Source organism: Simochromis diagramma, unplaced genomic scaffold (assembly GCF_900408965.1).
Source record: "Simochromis diagramma unplaced genomic scaffold, fSimDia1.1 OVJJ01000321.1, whole genome shotgun sequence".
In the NCBI taxonomy this organism is placed as follows: Eukaryota; Metazoa; Chordata; class Actinopteri; order Cichliformes; family Cichlidae; genus Simochromis; species Simochromis diagramma.
The window spans coordinates 12,716,543-12,739,757 of NW_024386772.1; the positions used below are offsets into that span (position 1 = coordinate 12,716,543).

The 23,215-nt window shown below is 39.7% G+C and overlaps 2 protein-coding genes and 1 non-coding gene across 7 annotated transcripts; 1 reads left to right on the forward strand and 2 right to left on the reverse strand.

The window, feature by feature from the left end:
- Positions 1–1,994: 1,994 nt before the first annotated feature.
- LOC120745121 lies at positions 1,995–9,023 on the reverse strand. 3 transcript variants are annotated; one of them, XM_040049799.1, is made up of 10 exons: positions 8,772–9,023; positions 8,488–8,626; positions 6,154–6,212; positions 5,424–6,018; positions 5,262–5,318; positions 5,082–5,160; positions 4,773–4,911; positions 3,797–3,892; positions 2,721–2,914; positions 1,995–2,616 (listed from the first exon to the last, which is right to left on the reverse strand). In XM_040049799.1, the coding sequence occupies exons 2-10, from the start codon at positions 8,589–8,591 to the stop codon at positions 2,467–2,469; spliced, it is 1,473 nt and encodes a 490-aa protein (XP_039905733.1). In that variant the 5' UTR covers positions 8,592–8,626; positions 8,772–9,023; the 3' UTR covers positions 1,995–2,466. The 3 variants fall into 3 exon arrangements, with proteins under 3 accessions (XP_039905733.1, XP_039905724.1, XP_039905743.1); XM_040049790.1 differs by having other exon boundaries at positions 8,488–9,021; XM_040049809.1 differs by having other exon boundaries at positions 5,262–5,315; positions 8,488–9,014.
- Positions 8,154–8,227, reverse strand: trnat-agu. Its single transcript has one exon. It is a non-coding gene; the product is annotated as a tRNA-Thr (tRNA).
- A 7,276-nt stretch (positions 9,024–16,299) lies between the features above and the next one.
- hmox2b (heme oxygenase 2b) lies at positions 16,300–21,600 on the forward strand. 3 transcript variants are annotated; one of them, XM_040049817.1, is made up of 7 exons: positions 16,300–16,413; positions 16,961–17,110; positions 18,272–18,387; positions 18,498–18,615; positions 18,815–19,306; positions 19,627–19,750; positions 19,839–21,600. In XM_040049817.1, the coding sequence occupies exons 3-7, from the start codon at positions 18,320–18,322 to the stop codon at positions 19,964–19,966; spliced, it is 930 nt and encodes a 309-aa protein (XP_039905751.1). In that variant the 5' UTR covers positions 16,300–16,413; positions 16,961–17,110; positions 18,272–18,319; the 3' UTR covers positions 19,967–21,600. The 3 variants fall into 3 exon arrangements, with proteins under 3 accessions (XP_039905751.1, XP_039905759.1, XP_039905768.1); XM_040049825.1 differs by having other exon boundaries at positions 16,318–16,371; XM_040049834.1 differs by lacking the exon at positions 16,300–16,413 and adding an exon at positions 16,755–16,775.
- The last annotated feature ends 1,615 nt before the right edge of the window (positions 21,601–23,215 follow it).

Here is a 23,215-nt window from a genome sequence, read left to right on the forward strand (position 1 = left end):
ACAAAAAAAAAAATTAAATAAAATCAATCTAGACACCTTTCATGTCCAACGTTTGCTAATCTTCCTCCTCCACATTTATAAAGCTACGTTTGTGAAGGACACACAAATCTGATTGTCTGTTTTATCTTCAGGCATTACTGGGTTTTCTACGACAGCATGTTAGCCTTTTAATGCTTCCAAGATTTTTTTTTTATCAGCTCAACTTATTCTCGATAATGTGATAATCAGAGATTTTACCAGAATAGAAAATACGTCATGCTCCTTTATAAATGCTAAACAGGCTTCCTTCTGTACAGGACAGCTGCTGTTAAGACCGTGTATGGGTTGTCTTGACAGAAAAATTCAACTTGACTGCCTGATCAGTGGGGGGAAATCAAAAAATATACCCTAATGTTGCCTAACTGATGACTACATTGACTTAACAATCTCGGCTGTAGCTCAATCAGCAACAGCTATTTAGAACAGCCAAAGAGAAATAAAAGAGGGGAAGTGAGGAATGTCTTTGTGAGGAGTGGGGGCGCAGGAGAAAAGAGACGTTCAAGCGCAATGGGCATTTGACAGAAGTGGATTCTTGGTAGCTCTGTTGGGTTTCTGGGGATTTGTGCTTGGACTCCAGTAAGCGATTAAAAGTGAGATGACTGGAGGAAGAAAAAAAAAGAGTGGAAGTTCCAAAGTATTTGAACTTTTCCCCTCTGTAAGTGTGTGTGTATGCGTGGCATATGGCAGTAATTTCCATGAAGTTTCACCCACGGACAGTAAAACTGTCTTGCATCTTCCATTATGTGTCACAAAGAGGCGTGAGAAAAATGGGATAAAGGCATGAGACATGCATAACCTTGGGAGGACCGGGCCATGCTGGAAGAGTGGAAGAGCTCTGCTGGTGACAGGCAAAGCCAGGCAGCAGCTGATGCATGCAGGTCACAGGAAGGCTGAGCTGCATGAGCACCACTCCCACTAGGAACTATGTACAGTGTTGACCCAAAGATACTTCCATGCCTCCTTTTTTACCTCCCTTACACACATAGACAAACACAGATCTAAGACTATGTGAGGCCATAAACCAGCAGCACTCTGATCCAGTGCCCTGCAGATGACTGCAATCCAAAAGTAGTTGGAAATTTCTGTGTGAACAGGTCTTGTAAACATGCAAATGTATTCTTCTTTGAACCCAGGAACAGACGCTCAAACCATCAGGCCCTTATTGTTTTGGACTCATCCAGCCATCTGAGGCTGAAATACTCCTTTTTTTATAATCATTTTTTGTCCCTCTCCTCAGGGAAACATGCCATTTCCAGCTTGCAGCATGCTGCGATGCCAGGCACCCCCAAGCACATCTTCTTTATGACTCAGCCGGCTCTGGGTGTGCATGTCTCCCTGTTTGTGTGCGCGCGCATGAAGGGCCGGTGCAGCAGGGCTTCAACACCCACGTCCTGCTGCGAGAACCCAGCGCCACCTGTCGCCCAGTCTGGCACAGCCCCTGCCATCCACCCGTCATCTGTGGGCACGAGCCTCTAAGGCTCCCAGGCGCTCCTGAATCTCACGTACAGCCTCATAGCACATTTGATCGTGAATACCATATCACAGAAACACAGTGATGGCCCCATATATGCGATCTAGCAGATGTATGTATGAAAGATTATGCTGGCTCAATAGGGGGGATCAAAAACATATGGAAAAACAGTATGGCAGTGTGTGTGTGTGTGTGGTGGTGGTGGTGGGGGCACATTTCTTCTTTCTTTTTTATTTAAACACTGAAAATCAATGATATGAAGTGAAACACACAGGTAAACTTGCAAGGGCATCTTTGATTAAAATGTAATTTGGACTCTTTTTTTTCTGTGAATTGAGTGCCACCTGCTGGCAAAATTCACCAAGTGAATATTACACTTCTGAGGCATCAGTTATGATGTGTCAGAATTTAGCAAAAAGGAAAAATTAGAAACAACTCAAACATATAATTTAACCTACAGATTACATCACAAACACACACACACTTAAATTGTGCCTGAGGCATTTATTCAGAAGCTGCGTTTAAGAGACAGGATTAATGATCACAGTTTTATACAGTTGTGACATGACATGAGACACTGACATAACACAGCGATGCCACTATTAAAAACAGATTCTTCAAAATAATCATTCGTGATGTTTCAGTTACCATTTTATTAGGTGCACCTGTTTATCCATCCATTAATATTTCCATGATATCTTTAGGATCACGAGGTGTAACACAGAGCATCGAACCCCTCCAGCTGAACCTCCTGAACCACAGCTGCCCTCTGAGGCTGTTCACTCAATTCAGTTCCCCCCCTTTGTTTTTTTTAACCATGTCCTTGTTTTGACTATGTCAGAGGGGTTTGATTTCATCAGTGTTGCACCAGATTGCAGCATACCACGAGGCCTTTAATGTATTCATACCTGTTTCTAAGCTTACAAACCTATAAGTCTGTTTAATGTGCTCATTAGTCATGCAGGCTCAGAGTCCAGGACTATAGCTGGGAAACGTTCCCCTCCTTCACCCAGCAGGGAGTACATGTCTCTGAGTACACTGGGGCTCAGACGTTCAGGCCCAGGTACGACAGCCGAAAACTGAGGGGACAGGGTGTCCAACAGAGCCTGTGGGACAGCAGAAAAGACTGTCAGCCAGTTCCTGGCTTCTACTAAAAAAGAACATGCAGGTATGTAAAACTCACGAGGTGCTTTCAGAACACGTCACCTACCTGTTCAAGATCAACCTCTTGTTGCAGCAATGCCACCCTCATCCGCAGCTGCTCAAGCTCTTGCAGCTCTGCCTCTGTTGCATATGTTATAGTCAGGGGCAGGGGTGAAGTTATCCCATCTCCCTGCACACCATTTGCCCCAGTGGGGCAAAAACAACCTCCCTCTGGCCTCCATCGATCCCATGCTTTCCACTCTGACGGAAAAAAAGGTTATTTTTAGAGCGCGAGCAACCATACCCCTAAAACTTTTTTCTTTCTGCTCTGTTGCCTCAGCTTTAAATAGCTAGGCCCTTGCTTAGTGGCATCAGGACAGACAGCTTTAAAACCCCATCGTCATGGGGACGAGGGGGTGAGGGGGGTCTGTTGAGGCCAAGGAAAGGACTGAGCTGGCGCTGAGGGTTCACGGCAGCTCTGCTTTCATTTTCCATACGCCAAGATGGAGAGGCTCCATTAGCTCGTTAGCACGCTGCACTCACCATAATCATTTTCTAAATGCTGTTAAAAAGCAATAAAAGATAATTCCCTCCCTGGATATTACAACGCGGTGAAATAAAAATACTAACGTGAGATGCTAGATTGGATGACACCAGACGTGTGGACCTATTCATTACTGGAAACTTCTCTGACACACTGGATTTAGTTGCTACTTGTGCTACATTGGTGCTTTAACGAGTAAACATCAATAAATCTTTGTGAAGGTGTGAATGGAAAATCTCTCGTCATTCAGGTTTTTTATAACTGCATCAGTGGAGGAAATGGAAATGCTGCTGTGCTGCATATTGTAGGTACAGACTCAAACTGGGATGCCCATAGACAATGACCCACATGGAAAAGAAATAGCAAAATGTATGTAACACTGGTTAAACACAGCCAAAAACCATGTCATGATGTCTCCACCAGCATCTCCTTTAGGAAAGTCAGTGCAAAGGAATAAATATTTTTGATAAGGTGTCTTCCAGCTAATGACCACCATTCTACAAACAAAGATCAATGATCTGCAATTAATGCTGGAGAAACAATTATTTTACAGAAAGGTTTATGATGTTTATTATGCTGCGTACAAACAGGATTCTTACCTTGTTTCACTTGATCTGCAAAATTCTTGAGCTCAGCTGCTGTGAGCTGCAACCTTTCCAGCGACATACAGGAATCATACTTGTCGCCTGTACTAACTGTAAGAAAGCACATTAAAAAAAGAGAGTTATAATAGAAGCTTACTGAGAAGCAAGTGGAGTTGCATTAAAAGTGTGTTTACAACTCTGTCTTGTGAGGAAAGAAAAATGGTCGATCTTTGTTTGCTACAGGCCAAACGCTGTATCGCCTTATGCTGGAAGAATGTTGGTTGCCCCTCTTTTAACCACTGGTTAAATAACTTAACATCGAGTTTAGCTCTTGAGAAACTGACCTATATTGTTAGAAAGAAGGCTTCTGAATTTTACAACATCTGGAAGATATTTTTGGATCTAGTGAGGAGTGGGGATGTGGGGGGGGGGTGAATAAGACAACTAGATAATGAATAATGTCTGACTTGCTGTTGGGAATATACTATGTAACCTATATTATGATTTTTTTTTTTTTTTTTTTTTTAAATTGTATTTATTTGTATGGTTTAATTTAATTTATTTAACTATGCATTTATTTGGAACCTTTTAGGATTAACACTTCAATTATCGTTATTACTATTACTATTATTATTATTATTATTATTATTATTATTATTAGTGTTGTTATTATTATTATTATTATTTTAATGACTGCCATACATTCATTTTATGTTGGTGTTGATACTGTTGAAAAAACAAATAAACATATGTTTAAAAAAAAAAAAAAAAAAAAAAAAGTGTGTTTACAGTCACTATTAGCGCATGAAAGTTGTTACAGTTATAGAAAAACGTCAACTTCCTGATGGTTCCTGGCAAAGGAAAGTCTTGATTTGTATCAGTCGAAATAGCTCGCACAGTCACTTCCTGCCATTGTTATTTTGTCACCCACTGACGTATGGAATCAGTCCGTTTCATTTCTCCCGAATTTACATAAAAGCTTCTCTATTACCCAGTCTTAATGTTATCTCTGGCATCTGTTTGGTTAGAGACTCCCCGCAGAGCTGTTTCAAGTCTTGAGCTTGGTGAATCAACCTGTCCAGCAGAGCCCTGGTCTCATACGGGCTGCCAAATGGCCAATTCCTGGGAAACTAAACAAGGCAAAGGAAAAATGGTGTACAATGAAACACAGGGGTTGTTTAGAGAAATTAATGTATATTAGCTAGAATTTCTCATTAATACACTTGGCTGATTTTCTAAATTAGAGCATAAATTCGAGTTTAACATGATATCATGGCTGACCCCAGCTGATCCATTTTACCGTAGCTCTCATTCTCTCCATGAAGTGACTCTTCCCAGGCCCAGGGTTCGACTGTAGGGCAACGGCTTTATCCCACAGTCTGAAGATAATGTACAGAAGGAAACTTTGTGAATAAAGGAAAAATGTACAAGGAGGAATTTTGTTTTTATATTTTTTTGCATTACAATGCATTGTAGTCACCTGCTCTGCTTGCTCTTTAAAGATTTCCATTTTGTTGTTTGCTCAGAAAATATCCTGCTGAAGCAAAGTCAAACAGACTGATTATAATATTACAGAACATGTTTTTGTTTTTGTTTTTTACAAAGCATGGTTATTTTCATAGTGTAATTCTAAAAAACATGCCCATTCTGTTGAGGGAAACTGCATGCTCCTGGCTCATTTGTTTGTGAAGAGGACACTACGTTATTTGAAGAATTTGCAGCGAAAGGCGCAGCTTTCCTCAGGTCATCACCACTCGACATATTGCTTCTGATAGTCTTTTTTTTAGAGAGCAAGCTTGTGATGTGATCAGGAGAGACAGACGGCACGACAGCCTGCTGCAGTTTCCTAGAAGCCTGGTGATGCAAAGCGCCAGCTGATGAGGCAGGATGGTTTTGGATCGTGTTTCTATTATCTGTTCTTTTGGTCTGTCCGGGGTCGGCGCTAGCTAAAGGTCCCGAGGCTAGTGAGGAGCATACTGATAATCCAGGCCGTCTGTACCCTTTTCTGTCAAGGCTGGCAGATTTAGTGGATGACCTTATCGTTCTTTGGCTTCCTCTAGATGCTGCAGATGAATGTGTGATATCCACAGGCCTAGCACCTAAAGTCCCTGTTTCCTTTCCAGGTTTGGGTATTTTGGATTCTTTTTTAGAAGGTTCTGAGCTGGTGCGCACACGGAGGGCTTTCTCTAGAGCCTTCTCAAGCAGTTCTATGTCTTCCTTATCACATGGGGCGACACCTGTTTATGAAAATAGCAACATGCAAACATGTGGTTACTACTTGGCAAGAGAAAAGAAATGTAAATAAACAAATAGGCTATTTTGTTTTAACTATCAGCATCTTGACAGACAAATAAAAGCTATTTTTTAACTACCTGTAGGAGCAGCACCTGCCAATTCTGTTTCCTCAAAGCTCACCTCGGGTTGGGGTGTTCTGTGGGAAAATACTTCATGTGAACACACACTAAAATTAAAATAAAAGTTTTAAAGTCTTTAAACATTCCAGGACAAAAATGATGTGACACAACAGATGAGCATCAGCCACTGCCATTTTTAAATGTCATCTCATTTGCAGAAAGGCCGCTGGCAGTCAGAATGGATGCTTCATTCATACAGTATATTGCATTGGTGATCTCTGGCAGACATAACTGCTTAATGATGAAACACACTGTTAAAAAAATAGAAGTCCTAGTGTATCTAGGTATGTGCAACTCTCAGAATCTAGTGTAATAGTGCACAAAATTAAAAAGGTTTTACAGGGAGTGCAGAATTATTAGGCAAGTTGTATTTTTGAGGAATAATTTTATTATTGAACAACAACCATGTTCTCAATGAACCCAAAAAACTCATTAATATCAAAGCTGAATGTTTTTGGAAGTAGTTTTTAGTTTGTTTTTAGTTTTAGCTATTTTAGGGGGATATCTGTGTGTGGCATCTTGGCAGCTGCACGCTTGACTTTTCTCAGTTCATGGGCAGTTATTTTGCGCCTTGGTTTTTCCACACGCTTCTTGCGACCCTGTTGACTATTTTGAATGAAACGCTTGATTGGTCGATGATCACACTTCAGAAGCTTTGCAATTTTGAGACTGCTGCATCCCTCTGCAAGATATCTCACTATTTTTGACTTTTCTGAGCCTGTCAAGTCCTTCTTTTGACCCATTTTGCCAAAGGAAAGGACGTTGCCTAATAATTATGCACACCTGATATAGGTTGTTGATGTCATTAGACCACACCCCTTCTCATTACAGAGTTGCACATCACCTAATATGCTTAATTGGTAGTAGGCTTTCGAGCCTATACAGCTTGGAGTAAGACAACGTGCATGAAGAGGATGATGTGGACAAAATACTCATTTGCCTAATAATTCTGCACTCCCCGTATGTCAAATATGACTTTATATTATTCACTTATTTTCCATATGTCTTACTGGCTTTAGGTGTAGGGAAACCCATATGGAAAAGAAATAGGAAAAACTTATAAAAGACTTGCATCAGCTTTAGCTTGCTTCATATAGTGAATCATATAAGGCTTATATGATTTACTCATGAAAGTGGCCACTTTCTCATTACTTTCATAAAGTATCCAAAACATACAAGTTCCATTTATATAATTTTTCAAGGGATCTTATATTTGTTTTCACTCTTGTATGCTTTTCAAACAAGTTTCACACAAGACAGACACAAACTTTATAAGATTTATATATATCTTTTCCATATGGGAATATTAATATTCATTACACAAAAAAGGCATACAAATGATAACAAACCATATTGCGAGTCAACAAAGCCATTATTTAGTCAGTACATTATGATATAATTCAAAGCAAACAATCAACAATTACCGCTTGATATCCAGATGCTGTTTAAAATGAAAGATGACATACACCAATTAAGATTAAATGATATTTTTGAAAAACAAAAGATTAGGACCAGTATAAAATGTTGTGTAGCTGTTATGGGGATATTTTTAAACATATATAAATTAAGATGTGACGCTCACTGAAACCATTGTACAGAAATAGCATAGTTATCCTGTATTGTCATAAAGGTTTAGTGCGGAGATGCTTCAGATGCTTACAGCTCATCTGTAGATGGAATTGACATAAATTGTTTATTGTTTCTTATTTCTTATCTCATTACTTAATATTTATTTTGTCGTTATTCTGAATGAAATGAGTTTAACTATGTAGTTGATTTGATATGCGTTGTTGTATCAGGGGCAGGTGTCATATAAGCTCATTTACAACAGTAAATAAGTCATGAACTCATTTAGTGTTCTTGAATAGTGCAACAAAACTAAAGAAAAATCAACCAACACACATTTTGAGATATTGTAGAGTAGCTAATACACACACACAGCCGTCTCGTGTAGCAAAAGGCACTGCTGGGATTCGAACCCAGGATCTCCTGTTTACTAGACAGGCGCTTTAACCAACTAAGCCACAGCGCCGGATGGTTAACCACATTTGTATATAGCCTACGTAAAGAGTCACTCAACTACCGAAGGGTTCCCCTACAGATTACTACAAGTGGCACACAAACACCACAATACTTTGGACCTATGTAACTTAAGAGGATTTTTCATAAATGTTTATAGAGAGTCAAAAATCCAGGATACAAACTTCAGACATCGCAGAAACTGGATTTGTTTTTAAATTTGTTATAAGAAGAGAACAGCTTGGGGGAAAAAAAAGTCAAGCGTGTACTTACAGGCTCTTTAATAATTCTCTGTAGAGTTGAATGCGGTGATTAACCTTAGCTTGTTCCGCTTTGCATGACCTGACAGCTTCCTCGACTGCGCACAGCAGCGACATGATCGTGTCTGGGTGTATAGCGGTGGTGACCTTCTCTGCCACGACAACACGAAAAACAAAACGTTCACGTACTTGTTTAACACTGATTAATGACTTATTTGAAACAGTAAGACTTGGTCAAAAAGTGCAGAATACGTCGTTGTTAGATCCTCTTTATAATGAAAGCTTTTTTGTACAGACCCGCGAAACGCTCGAACCCGACGGATGCGGAAGTCACATTTCTCCCCCTCTGACTAAAGAAGGTCACCGATTAGTAAATATTCAGTAGGTAATCAATGCGATGAAACCTAAGTGACTTTAGGTGAATAGCTAAAGTTTTTTTATATATATATATATATATATATATATATATAAACCTGTCAGGCAGAAAAAGAAACTTTGAGCATTCGTAGAAACAACGGACTCGCTACTTCTCGCGAGAAGTGTGATGGTTACCAGGGACGCTGTTGTCATCTATACTGCCTATCCGGTTGTTAAGTGATGACGTGACGAATCCTACTTCCGGGCCTAAAGTAGTCTGTTTAATATGGCTTTTGTGTTGTTAACATGTTTAATGTTTTGTATTTTCTTCTATTTAATCTCAAAAAGCTCCTAAAACAGTCAGTGATCACTGTTGACCTCCCTCGGCTTTTATTACCGCTAATCATTTATTTAAGCTCAGTTTTTAAAACCTTAGGATGTAACTACAGCCCAGCCCATGCAGCAGTATATGAATGACTAACCTCGTATTGTGGATGGATTATCTCAGTTGTTCTCCTGGCTGAAGTTTGGTCCTTTTACAGCATCCTGCCATGCGATTACATTTGTTCCTGACCACCGAGAACACTCACGTTTGAGTGGAAAAAAAGTTAGCTTGTTTATATTATGCTAACATAGCTGTGTCGCTAGCGGTCACGTAGCACATAATTATATACCAGCTAGCCCAACTTCAGTAACTCTACAAACGTCACTGCTGTTTAGTTTTCTGTCTTCATTTATGTTGGAAGTGATAACAGAGCTGTACGTTTTCATTTGTTTCCAAAACCCCGCAGTCAGGACATGCTATATTGTATTTAGATAGAAGCTAGCGAGCTAACTCCCTGCTAACTTCTAACTCCGTTAAATGTCATAAATTCCGTTTTCATGGATGCCTGGATGTTAAACTCAATTGTTACACCTGGTAAAGCAGAACGCTGATCATTTTATTAAAGATGAAAGACTTTAGACAGTTTTTCAACTCTCAGTAATGCCATGATCGTTTGGACCTGCAGCTGAGTTTAGGTCCAGACACGGCTAGTGACGTCAGACTGAACGACCGGATTAGATTATTGAATTCTTTATTACCACGTTTCTATTCAACAGTAATCACCCAGTCTTAATTTCTCATTTGGTACTCATACAGTTGACTCATAAACATGTCATAATATATGAAAGTTTCAAAAATGAAGAACACTGCTGATTATTTTTGATAACCACAACCATTAAACGTTCCAGTAACATTCCCAAGTAACCTGCTTACACTTACAGCTGTCAGTCTGAGTGAGCCTCATGAGAAATGTCTGGAAAGCAGGTGTAAACAGAGGCAGATTATGAGTAACTCTTGGATAATTTGCTGCTTATGAAGTAAAAGTACACATATGAGAACTGAGACATTAAGCACAATCAGATGTTGTTGGAGCGAATAATTCCTCTCATAAAACGTTTATCAAGCTTTGGTGGATTTCATTTATATTTACCAGGTTTGCAGTATTGCACGTTCTGTTGTAAGGGCATGAATGTCATTACTTGTTTAATTTTTGTTAGTCTATAATACACAATCTTTTGCCACTTTATTAGGTACACAGCAAAATCTCCAGTGTTAAATTAACACTGGAGAGTGTCTATATGGGTCCACACCTCTGAGTGTTAAATACAACACTGTTGAGTGTTAAATTAACACTTTTGACAGTGTTATATGTTTAAAAGTAACCTAGTCAGTTTTGAAGATTAACAAAGACTAACACTGAGCAGTGCTGATTTTCTAACACTGGAAAATAACTCAAAATGTTAGAAATATTCCAGTGTTAGAAAATCAGCACTGCTCAGTGTTAGCAATTGTTAATCTTCAAAACTGACTAGGTTACTTTTAAACATATAACACTGTCAAAAGTGTTAATTTAACACTCAACAGTGTTGTATTTAACACTCAGAGGTGTGGACCCATATAGACACTCTTCAGTGTTAATTTAACACTGGAGATTTTGCTGTGTAGAAATATTGTATCAGTGGATGCTTGTGGTGGTGGTTTAATGCTGTGGGACTCATTGAAAGTCTCATTAAAAATCTCTTTCAAGAGAGTCATGGCCAAGAGTGCGATTAGAAATGAGAACATAACACAAAACAATATAATAAGTAAGTAAAGAAGGAAATGAAACTGACATTCAGTACAAGTGGACACAAATATGTGAGTCATATGCAATAACACATCAAGAGCAACATCAAAAACAGTCACACTGACCAAAAGAGCTACTTTCTCACTCCTTTTAAATGGACTTAAACTCCCCCACTGTAACCAGTTCTGGAAATTTCAGATCCAAGTGAAGATTATTGATAGGTTTGTAGCTTGAACCCATCCGCTGGAACGTTGAAGACAATATAATTACACTGCAAAGCAAGACACAAGTAGGCAAAGTTCTTCATGTTTCTCGTGCACGGGAGAGAACCGGACAGGCGCCGTTCCTTCGCTTGACCCCAGTTGCTCTCGTCCGTTCTCCCGTAACACTGCCCTTTTATTGAGGTTACATGAATATGCATAGGTTCATTAACATATGACGTCTACATACACACAAAGAGTACCTTGCCTGTGTATGTGTGTGTGTATGTGGGTGTGTGTGTGTGTGTGTGTGTGTGTGAGGTCAAGGTGTGACCCTGTGGAGACTCCCCAAACGCTGGTGCCAGGAGCGGGTCCATCTGAACAAAAGGCTCTTATACTTAAACAGATATACGTGTGTTTGCTATACCATATATCAGCAAGAGAAGATACGACCTCTCCTAGGAGGTGTGATCTACGCCAGAACACTCTGTAGAGGGAGTGAACGCACTCCCCCTTCATACAGAGTTGTTACAGACCTCCTAGGATGAGACATTCTTTCAATCTACAAATGATTATACACTGCTAAGCATATGTGAGTAAATATTTCTAAGCATAAATGACAATCAACAATACAAAACCTAACAATTATTCCAAACGTTTTCCTGCTCTGACTCTGGGGGCAAACATTTAAAATATTGTGAGAACATATACTGTACTACTTGTATTTTTTGCACACATAAATATTCACAAATAACAAGGCATTAGCCCAAGAAAAAAGTTATATACAAAAACCAACTAATGAGGAAGTCTCCAGACGTACAGAGATACCTATTTAGCACCAGTATACAGAGAACTTTGATGTGCCAGATTTTCATGGCCTGCAGTAAAACATACAGCACAATGGTAGATGATATCCAACCTCTTTAGGTACTGGCCACATAAATTCATAAAGAGAAGATTGCCGTAATCCAATAAAGGAACAAAAACGTTGCATATACGAAGTGTTTCCTCAAGTGGAGTGACAAACATTTAAAGATGTGACCTTTAAATGATAAATTCTGACCTATAATGATGCCTAAATACTTTTGTGGCCATTTCAATTTCAGCTCCTTCAGTGGTTTTGATTTCAGGAAGTCTGAGCCCTTTAGTACCAACTGAACCTAAATATTATTTCTGTGGCATCCATTTATGGCCGCCATCCTCTGATGGTTGCTTCCAGCAGGATAATCGGGTGACCGTGGCTCAGGGGGTTGGGAATCGCAACCGGAAGGTCGCCGGTTCGATCCCTGGGCTCTCTGTCCTGGTCGTTGTGTCCTTGGGCAAGACACTTTACCCTACTTGCCTACTGGTGTTGGCCAGAGGGGCCGATGGCGCGATATGGCAGCCTCGCTTCTGTCAGTCTGCCCCAGGGCAGCTGTGGCTACAACTGTAGCTGCCTCCACCAGTGTATGAATGTGAGAGTGAATGAATAGTGGTATTGTAAAGCGCTTTGGGTGCCTAGAAAAGCGCTATATAAATCCAATCCATTATTATTATTATTATTATAATGCACCAAGTAATAAAGCTCGAATCATCTCAAGCTGGTTTGTTGACCATGACAGGGAGGTCATTGTCTTAAAAAGCTATCCACGGTCACCAAATCTTAGTCCAATAGGGCACCTCTGGGATGCGGCTCTATTCACATCACAGATGGGCAGCCAATCACTCTGCAGCAATCTGATGCTATCATGTCAACATAAACAAAAATCTCTGAGGAATGTTTCCAGCACCATGATGAATCTATGACTTAAAGAATTAAGGTATAATTAAGGTTCTTAAGGCTAAAAGAAGGTCTAACCTGGTACTAGCAAGACGTACCTAGTGAAGGGGCTGGTGAGCAGCTGCACCAATACAATATCCCCAGCAACAGAAAAATGAAGAGAAACTTCCAGGAATAGACACTACTTTAAATTCATTTATTCCCCTTGTTTGACAGTTATTGTTGCCACTTTACTGACTGAGGAAACTCAGTGAATTTAATTGAACTTTAAAAAGACGCTCATTAGTTTGTAAGTTAAACTTTTTAATAGAGGTCCTAATGAGTGAAAGGAATGGGCTTTTTCTTTTGATTTGATTGGCATGTCTTCTTGGTGCGCACCACATTGTTTTTCTTGCTTTTAAAAGCCTGCACTTGATGTTCCCAGCATGACATTTCACTTTCCGATTAAGTCATGCTCATTTAAATCCCAACAGTTGTGTTATTCTTTTTCTATACTGATCCCAAATTAAGGGGCTTCACACTTCTCTTCATTAACAGGCAGTTTGCCTCGTTAATGCAGGGAAGGAACTAAGAAAACCTAATGATAACTGACAAAGTACGTCCTCATCAAAGAAGGCCATTTTTACTTATTTTTCCCCCACTTATGTCATTGACATGTGAAGCAATGCAGATGTAATGTTTCATTTTTCTGTATTGTTGCCATTTTTAGGACAAACTTAGTAAGTTTTTTAATGTGTGGCAGCCATTTTTAGATCATGCATTAAAACAAATTCCTCTTTGATCGATAATTCAGTCTACCACCCTAGCATTTCATTTTTGTATCTTGCCAGTGTTGAAGTAGGATCTTTGTTGATGCAGTGTGATTTTTTGCCTTTTTTTGCCCTTGCTGTTGTGTTGTCTGTTTTGTTTTGTTTTCTTTATATCAAAAATCTTAATAAACATATTTAAAAAAAATAAATAAATAAAAATCAGATCCCAGCAGGTACCATGTCAGATAGTGGTAGGGTAAAATGGACTGCGTGCTATATCTCAACCACAAAGGGAATGCACAGGAAAGCAGAGTAGCAAACAAAACTAAGTAGCCGTGAAACAGACTGAGAGACTTATCCAGCTGTCAGTGTAAAGAAATGTTATGTTTTGTGTGGAAAAATCAGCTTTAAAGCTAACATTTCTTCTTTTAAACTGATCCCCCCCCCTCCGCTCTGAACGGTATCAGTAGCTCAAAAGCACTTCCCAAAGCAATTTCATCTAATGGCAACAGCTTTGTGGCCCCATTGCAAGGAAGTGAATCATCTTGTTATCCTCCCCACCAGGCTCCTGTGACTCAGCAACAGAATTAGGGGGAGAGGCACTCAACTGCCCCCATGCCAGCCACACATCTGACAATGCAGCCGGCTTGCCAGACTAATATTAGGCTCTGACAATCACATTTGGACAAAAGCACACACACACGTACGTGCCCTCACAGCTACAACATGCAAGTGGGCTTTTAGCCCTTTACTAATGGATCAATCTTCCAGGCAACATTAACAGTCACTTTGTACATATGCATGATGAGTATACACGAAACATCTATGCACAAAAACACCCAAAACGTCATTATCACACTTGGATCTGTTACTGACTGTCATGATCCAGTCAGTCACAGATTGAAGAGGGGGAAGAGGGTGAGGCCCTCATGTTAAAGTTCATCTATGGAACAAATGTGTTTGGGACAAGCTGTTGTACCCTCACAGAAAACCATTATGATTTTACCAGTGTATGAGGCCAGTGTTTTATTCAAAAGCCTTGAATTCATAGGTGCATCACCTGAAGCGCCAATAAGGAAGAACATTGAATTGTTCCCACGTCAGATTAGTGGATATTGTGCAGCAAGTCCTGTGAAACTAGAGAACAGCTTGGGTAAAATGGGCACATCACTGAACACCAGCTGATGAGATGATTTAAAAACACTGCCATAAACAATGCCATTACAAGGATAATTGCTGTCAAACCCAGTGATGGTTTTATCAGATTATGTAACTTGCAATTACTTCATTATGGCCTGATAGAGAGCTACAGATGGTTTTACTAAAATCACGTCCTGATTTGCAACTGGTGTTGCAATTTAAAATGCATTAAAATGAGAATCCATTAAAACTTGGACTACTTTATCTTTTATTCATTCCCAAAGGAACAGTAACAGCAGTAATTGTTGACAAACCATTGCATTTATTTGGTATGAAGGCCATCTTGTGGTTATTCTCTTGTAGCCTTTTGATTTGGTCTTGGTTTTCTCTCTAGGTTCCAATTTCTGTAATTTAGGACTTATGATGTGTCTCATACTATATCTAGCTGTAGAAAAGATTATCCCTAATGTTAAATGACATGCAAACCAGCATGTTTGGTATTCATTACCATGAAAAATTTCCTTGAGGAATAGTATGAACATTGATTTTGCCAGGTGCTGGAGATTGCCTTCTGATGAATCTATATCTTCAACATTTACAGGAAAATTTTGGAGATTTTCTATCCTGGCGACACCTACAGGATGATCAGGCTGGCTCTGGGATTTGCTGTTATCCTGACCACTTTCTGCATCATTTACTGGACAGCAGCAGAGCACTTGTCTAACAGACTGATTCAGCTCTGACAGTAAATCTTTCATACCTCACGCAATAGCTCTCTACAGTTTACACATCTGTCTGGCAAGGCATCACCTCATGCTAACAGTTTATTTCAAGACTGTGCTGTCAAAACACCTTACACTCTTACACTTACCCACTGTATGTCCTCTGATTTTTGCTATGCCGCTTTACTACAGTCAGTAAGCTAGTTTAAATTCTTCTCTTTGACATGTTTTACTTAGCTGTACATTATTATTTCATGCTTTTTTCCCACCTACATCAGACTGACAACCTGTCCTGAATGTACCCTGGCTCTTGGATAGTCCCCAGCCCTCAATGCACCTGAAGTGGATAAGTTGAAGAAAGCAAATGGATGGATGGATTTCTATTTCAGTTCACTTTTTTAAAAGTATTTATTTTCATTCCAGGTTAGTTATTGTTTTGTCATGTCATAGTCTGTTTTGTTAAGCTTGTATTCTGTGTTTGTTTGGGATAAAGTTTATCCTATCTTATTGTCCCTATTGTGACATACTACTGCCCTTTTCTCCATAGTTACATGAATTTCTCAATTATTGGAGTAATAAACAGATAGTTCGACGGGACTAGCTATTTGAAATCTATGATTTAGTTGAAATTCTTCATTATTCAGCTACATCTTTTATTATAGCCAAGTTTAATAGTTTTTTCAGTAGCCCTTTCGCTGTGACGAAAAGCCTAATACTATGAAGATACGGAATTTTTTCTGGATAGTTTTTTTTTCTGTAGTCCTGTGCGAGAACTACAAATCTTAGAGCATCCTGTAGAGTATCATGTGATCATCGAAGGGGCGGAGTTAAACGTAGTTTCGCTCTGGACCTCCGCAGGGTAATTTTGTAGCTGTAGGTAGCTTATCACGGTGCAGAGAAGGTTTGTTGTGGCATTGTAATTTAGCATTATTACATTTTACGAACAGAGACGTGGGCCCCTGGTGTGTGGCAAACCGCTGATTTCTCAAATCTTAAGCGTGTTTTGTGGAAATGTTATGTTAGCTAGCTTACAGCTAACTTGGCTAGCGTTGTTCAGTAAAGTTAGCTGTGGTTGTTAAAGTGATGCTCCCACTGTGGGAAGCTAGAGGACGAACTCTCGGGTTTAACCTTCGTGTGATGATAAAAGGTGGTTTTACAACATGATCTGTGATTGGAGGGATTCAGCTGATTTAAATCACTTACGAGGCTCTCCTCGTATGGCGCTTGCTTGCTCATTGTGCGAGTTATGCTTGGAGTCTCCCGGTAAATGCCAGAAGGCCTGTGCTGTGTTGTTTGAGCTGCTTTTTGTTTGGCTGCATTGATTTAGGTCACACCTGCCTGGATGCTGCTTATCTCTGTAAACCAAGCCAGCACTTGCCCGTCTGTACTGTATCAGTTTTCACTCTGACCCTGTCTTATCTTTCTTTTCTTTTCTTTTTTTCTTACAGTAAATCAGGTCAGAGGCTTAAAGCCGCTGGATTTAAGTGGCAAAAGGCTTTATTTCTTTGACCTCCATCATCATTAACTCAGGGACGACAGCCACTGTGAAGAGGTTATTAGCTTCACTCGTTTGCTGATTAACCTCTGTGTCATCTTGGGTAAGAGTTAATTCTGCTGTTATTTAATGTACGTCTAAATATCCAAGGGATATTTATGTTTTGGTGTCGGTAGTATTTGACAGTAAGTCAAACACCATAAACAGACTTAGTTTTATGATTATGGATCTGATATGATTATTACAAACTTATTATTATTATTATTATTATTACACACTTATTATTATTACACACTTTATTGTAAGTTAGGTTTTGTGGACTCTTAACCACTAATCTAGGTAAACTGTTTTTAATAGCGTAATGTATTGGTCTCATTCTATGTCAACTGACCCAGAGCATCCAGCCTGATGATCTCCAATTTCCTTGAAAAACTTCCAGTGATGATAGACTTGAACTTTTGAAATTATTTATTCCTGAAGTCACAGTAGCAGATATTTGGCCTATAAATTAGAATGACATAGTGTAAGTAGTTCTCTAGCTTCAGGGCAGTCAGAGGTGGTCAGGCTGGGAAATGTTCTTAAATTTGGTTATGTCAGTTGTCATGTAAAGATCCATATGGGAAAAATGTCGTTCTGCTCCCAAGATGGTAAATAGCAAATGGATGTACAGCGCTTTTCTATTCTACCTGAGCACTCAAAGCACTTTATGCAATCACCTGTTCATACAGGCACTTTTTTCTATGCTTTTTCTACTGAAGTGCTTTCTGTCTAACATTCATGCATATTTATACGAGAAACTTGGGGTTAGTATCTTCCCTGACGATACTTGCCATTAATACTGGAGCAGCCAGGGATCAAACCACCAACCCTCTGATTAGTAGATTACTTGCTCTCCCTCCTTTTTTTAATTTTGTTTTTTCTTTAATATTGTGAGATAGATGACAAAAGGAAAAAAATCATCTGTCAGCAGGAAGGTACAGAAACTACCAGGTTTGATTTGAAGTTGCTTTGTTAAGAGACAGTGCTTGACATTTTTATTCAGGATAGTGAGACAGAACATTTTTCTTGGTAGAGGATGTGTTTCTGAATGTCCTTTTAGCTCTTGTACGCTATTAATTTTGTTTGGATCTCGAGTGCCGCAGTGAGCAATGCAGCTGTACGGCAGCACTCTACCTTGACAGCATATAGATTAAAAATTATGGAGCGTGATAATACTTTTTAATGTGACTATACTGCTTGTTAAATGCTTTGTTCTGATTTTTAGGGTTAAGTAGGTGTCAGGAAACATCATATCAATAAGTCACTGGAGAAGATGGAGACAGCAGGGAATGTGTCCAATGGTGCAGGGCCTGTGTATGAGCAGAAAGAAAAGACCCTCAGGTAAAGCTGCTTCCAGTAACATAGTATCTGTGTTAATAAGATTTGAAATGAATAATCCTGCTTCAGTTTTGCCACATACGCAACAAACCAAACTTCCTTTCTTTCTCCAGGCCAGAGGATCTGTCTGAGATGCTGGCAGCAGGGACCAAGCAGATTCACGAAAAGGCTGAGAACACTCAGTTTGTGAAAGATTTCCTCAGGGGTCGCATCCGCAAAGAGCTCTTCAAGGTGAGTGTCAAGAAAAAAGGTAGACAATGTCCTTTTTTTATATAGAAGACTACTTCACAAAGCAAAGCCTGCAAATAAATGTGTTATAGAAAACTGGTGGAAACAAGAACACAAAGCAGACAGCTCATGTTACGCTTGTGCTTGAAGAAGGGCAGAAAAAGTGTCTTTTACACCAACTTTTCATGTTTGTTTCCCTCAGCTTGGTGCGGTGGCGCTTTACTACACATACACGGCCCTGGAGGAGGAGATTGAAAGAAACAAGGATCACCCCCATTTTGCTCCTCTTTATTTTCCCGCTGAGCTGCATCGCCACGAAGCTCTGGCCCGTGACCTCGAATACTTTTACGGTCCAGAATGGAAGAGCCACGCAAGCTGCTCAAAGGCCACCCAACAATATGTGGACCGCATCCATCAAGTAGGGCAGGAGGACCCAGTGTTGCTGGTTGCACATGCCTACACTCGCTACATGGGGGACCTATCTGGTGGGCAGGTGCTGAAGAAGGTGGCACAGAGAGCCTTGAAGCTGCCGCCCACAGGAGAGGGCTTAGAGTTCTACCAGTTCGATGCCATCCATAGCGCCAAAGCATTCAAGCAGCTGTATCGAAGTCGGATGAATGAGCTGGAACTGGACATGGAAACAAAGAAGAGACTGGTGGACGAGGCTGTGAAGGCTTTTCTGTTCAACATTGAGGTGAGAGGCCAAGCAGAAGATGCGGTTGTTTTCCACTTTGTGGAGTTTTCTGATAGAAGTCTTAAACCTCAGTTGTTGAACAAGTGTGTCTCCAGTTCACCTGTTTATACACAAACGCATTCAAGCACCGTTGGTGGTGGACGTGCAAGGTTCTTCTGTTTCAGTAGTGTAATAAATCGGGGATCCAGCCATCAACCTTATGAGTTTTGCTCTTTCCAAGTATTTGAATTACTCATAGATGTTTCATCTATCTGTGTTATCCAACAACAAATTGTAGACTTTATATTTCAACCTCACATGCTTCACGTTCGTTCTGGCAGGTGTTTGAGGAGTTAGAAGAGATCGGCAAAACCATCCAGGAGGATGTTTTAGATGCTGGCATGCCCGTTCATGGAGCAATGGGTGGAGACATCAGCAAATGTCCCTACTACAATGCCAAAATGGGTAAGTGTACTGCCTTTGTAAATATATGTAAGTGATACCGTTTCTTGTCACTATCTAAGCTTGTGTCCGGACCTCCTTTGTGTCACAGCGGCATCAGGTGGAACAGCATACGTCCGTCAGCTGGCCATGGCTGCTCTCAGACACCCGACAGGACAGGTCCTGTTTGCTACTTGGTTTGCTGCCTTGGCTGGACTGGTTGCGTGGTATCTGATGTGATCTGTCGCTCCGTCTGCCACTCTGCTGCTGTGTGAAAAGAGGACTGTAACAGGAAGAACAGTAAAGGACACTGAGATCTTTCCACGAGATGTGGACCGTGTCATAGCTTGTGGTCCAAGTTTATTTATTGTTACATATTGCATAATAATGTAAGCTTACAAAAATATGGAACAGTTAAATTCAAGCAAAATGATCTATAGGACCAATATAATTCCATCCATCACGCTAGATTTATTCATCTTTTAAATTCTCTACCTCCTCCTGCATTATCCCTCCAATCTGTGTCCTTCCAGTTGCATTTGGTCGTATCTCGAGACCTCATGTAGATCTCCTATTTTCTTACTGAAGCGACATTTCGTTCCACAACTGTATCTGGCTGTTTAGTATTTATTCCTTAATAATAAATTGAACATAGAGTGAGTTAATTGTGTGATTAGTAAAGTTCGCTGTGCACTTTAGATTTCTACTGAAGCCTTTAGTAAGAAGATTATTTGGAAGTGTAAACTTTGACTCCTCGTATATAATTATCTTTATTTCTGCACAGTAATTCAGTTGCAAAGTTAATGGAAAACCCAAATTTCATTAATCCATTAAGCTTCAGCTTCAAATATTTCCAAAAGGTTTGTTCTTTGAGACGGGCGATAGCAGTTAAAAGCTTGATTAATAATCAGTCTTCACATACTAATAACATATACAGGATATTTTAATCTCTCCTGGTGCATGTTCACTTCTATAATTTCTCGGTTTTCAGAATTATGTGACAGTGCACCTTGTATTTGTTCAACAAAACCAAACAAACCTGCCTGTTGGTTTGATTGCAGAGCTTAACTATCCAATATGAATAATTCACTGTAATAATTCAGCTTTACTGGCAAACGGGAGCCTATATTAGGACAGAGGTGCGTGCGGCTGTTTTAAGAGGAAGATTGTATTTTTGTACTAATGACGCTTCATCCACATTCTTTCATGAGATGAATTTGTGTGAGAATACCTTCAGCAGCTCAGCATTTATTTATGTGTCCATTCGTTCTGGATGCATCAGTATGCATTGTGAATGTACGAAGTGGGATGATCACCTATATTGAGTTTTATTTTGTTTTGTTTTTTTAAGCACAGAGAAGTGTGTACTGTATGTATTTTGTGGTTGAAGTATAATCTTTATCCTAACACAGTAACGGTATTTTTTAACTTAAAGCACTTGAGGCACAGAGAACCAAAAAAACAAAAAATACTGCACATAAGTGGATGTGCAGTATTTTTTGATGACAGATGGCTTTATGCATCATATATGGAGGACAAATACAGGGATAGGCTGATACGCTCCTGTAGTTTCCATGTAATACCATTTTATAATGCTAGTGTCAAAATGATTCAGTAGTTTTGGACCTATTACCATAGATTAAACTTAAAGTGTGTGGAGTGATTGCCTGAGTCATATGTATTTCTGATTTTCTTGCATTTTCATTGACTCTGCTCTTAATCCTTATCTGTATCTAACTGGAGCTTTACTAGTAACTGGCTAGAGTAATCTCTTTGTATGAGAGTGGGGAAAAACTGTATGTTATGCTTTCAGTAATGAAAAAATACATGTTTTGTTTTCATGAAGAAATAAAGCAAATTCTTTTTGACTCGTATTTGCTCCTTTGTTTGTTTGCCTTTTCTATCATACAGCTACAGTAATTATACGATTTTGGGTAAAACATGAGATGGATTTGTTGTATACATTCATTGTCACCTAAAGGTCTAATAACAGATGAATTGTAGGTGCCAGGTTATGTTACTCATAGTGCTGTCCTCCACCACTCCACAAAACGAGAGAAAACAGATGGAGGGTATGCTTGCCTCTTTGGATTTTGAATTAAAGTTTAATGTAGGCACACCTTTGGCTACGTTCACACTGCAGGCGAAAGTGCATCAAATCCGATTTTTTTGACACTATGCGACCCATATCCGATCATGGTATGACAGTGTGAACGGCACAAATCCGATATTTTCAAATCCGATCTGGGTCACTTTCGTATGTGGTACTGAATTCGATACATATCCGATGTTTTAGAAAGCGACTGCTGTTTGAACGGTCATGTCGCATTTAATCCGTCTTTTACGTCACTGACACAAGACACACACCAATTATCAGTGCCGGAGAAGACACTGGAACGCTTCCTGGCCATCCAGCGTAGATGTCAGTGAAACTGTTGGGAAGACAACGTTGGAGAAACGTGAACATTTTATTTGTACTGTATAATCTGCAGATTCTGAGAGAAATCTGCAACTATCCTTTGAAGCACCGCTCCTATCTAAAACAGCAACAAGGATAATTATTAGGTTATCTACATTATTATGTAAATAACAAAATAACTTAAAGCAAAAATTGGGAAACGTCCCCAATCCCCGGGCCTCGGACCAGTACCGGTCCGTGAGTTGTTTGGTACCGGGCCGCGATAGTTGAGGCTCAGGTGTGAAATGTATGGTTTTCAGGGTTTTTATCGGTTTTCAGCATTATTTTGTTATCGTTTTTATTGTTAACTCGGTTTTCCTGGGTCTTTTCAGGTGTGTTATGAATAAATCTTCTTTTTTTTCCGGTACCGGTACTAGTTTTATTTTGTTGTATTTATCCGCCACACCTTAAGCCCGGTCCGTGAAAATAATGTCGGGCATAAACCGGTCCGTGGCGCAAAAAAGGTTGGGGACCGTTGCACTAGAGCACGTTTGCTGTCGCATTTTATTTGTAGTGTGAACAAGCAGACAAAAACATCGGATTTGATCAAAAAATCGGAATTGAGCATTAACACCTGCAGTGTGAACGTAGCCTTTGAGAGATGCTCCTTTATTTTCTCTCATCTTTTTGTTGCACAGGGTAATGTAGACACTTCGTGTGGGAATGAGTTTACTCATTTACACATATAAAACAAAGTGAATGAGCTCATTACTCATACATAAGACTAAAAAAAGGGTATAAAGAGTCAGAAAAAAGTGAATAATTTCTACAGTTTTGGCTGATTACACGCGCTAAATCCTTCATCTCCATGGAACCCAGGCTCTGCAGGATCTTCTTTCTCATCCTGCTTAAAGTGTGTGTGTGTGTGTCTCTCCAGCAGTAATAGTGTTTTGGTACCCTGCTGTTGTCTTTATTGTTGAACCATACAGTATTATCAATGAAGGATAGAGATTGTTGCCTTGGACAGAAACCACCTCTCGTGATTTGATGAGATATTTGCAATTTCACAGGGTTATTATAGAAGATTTGTC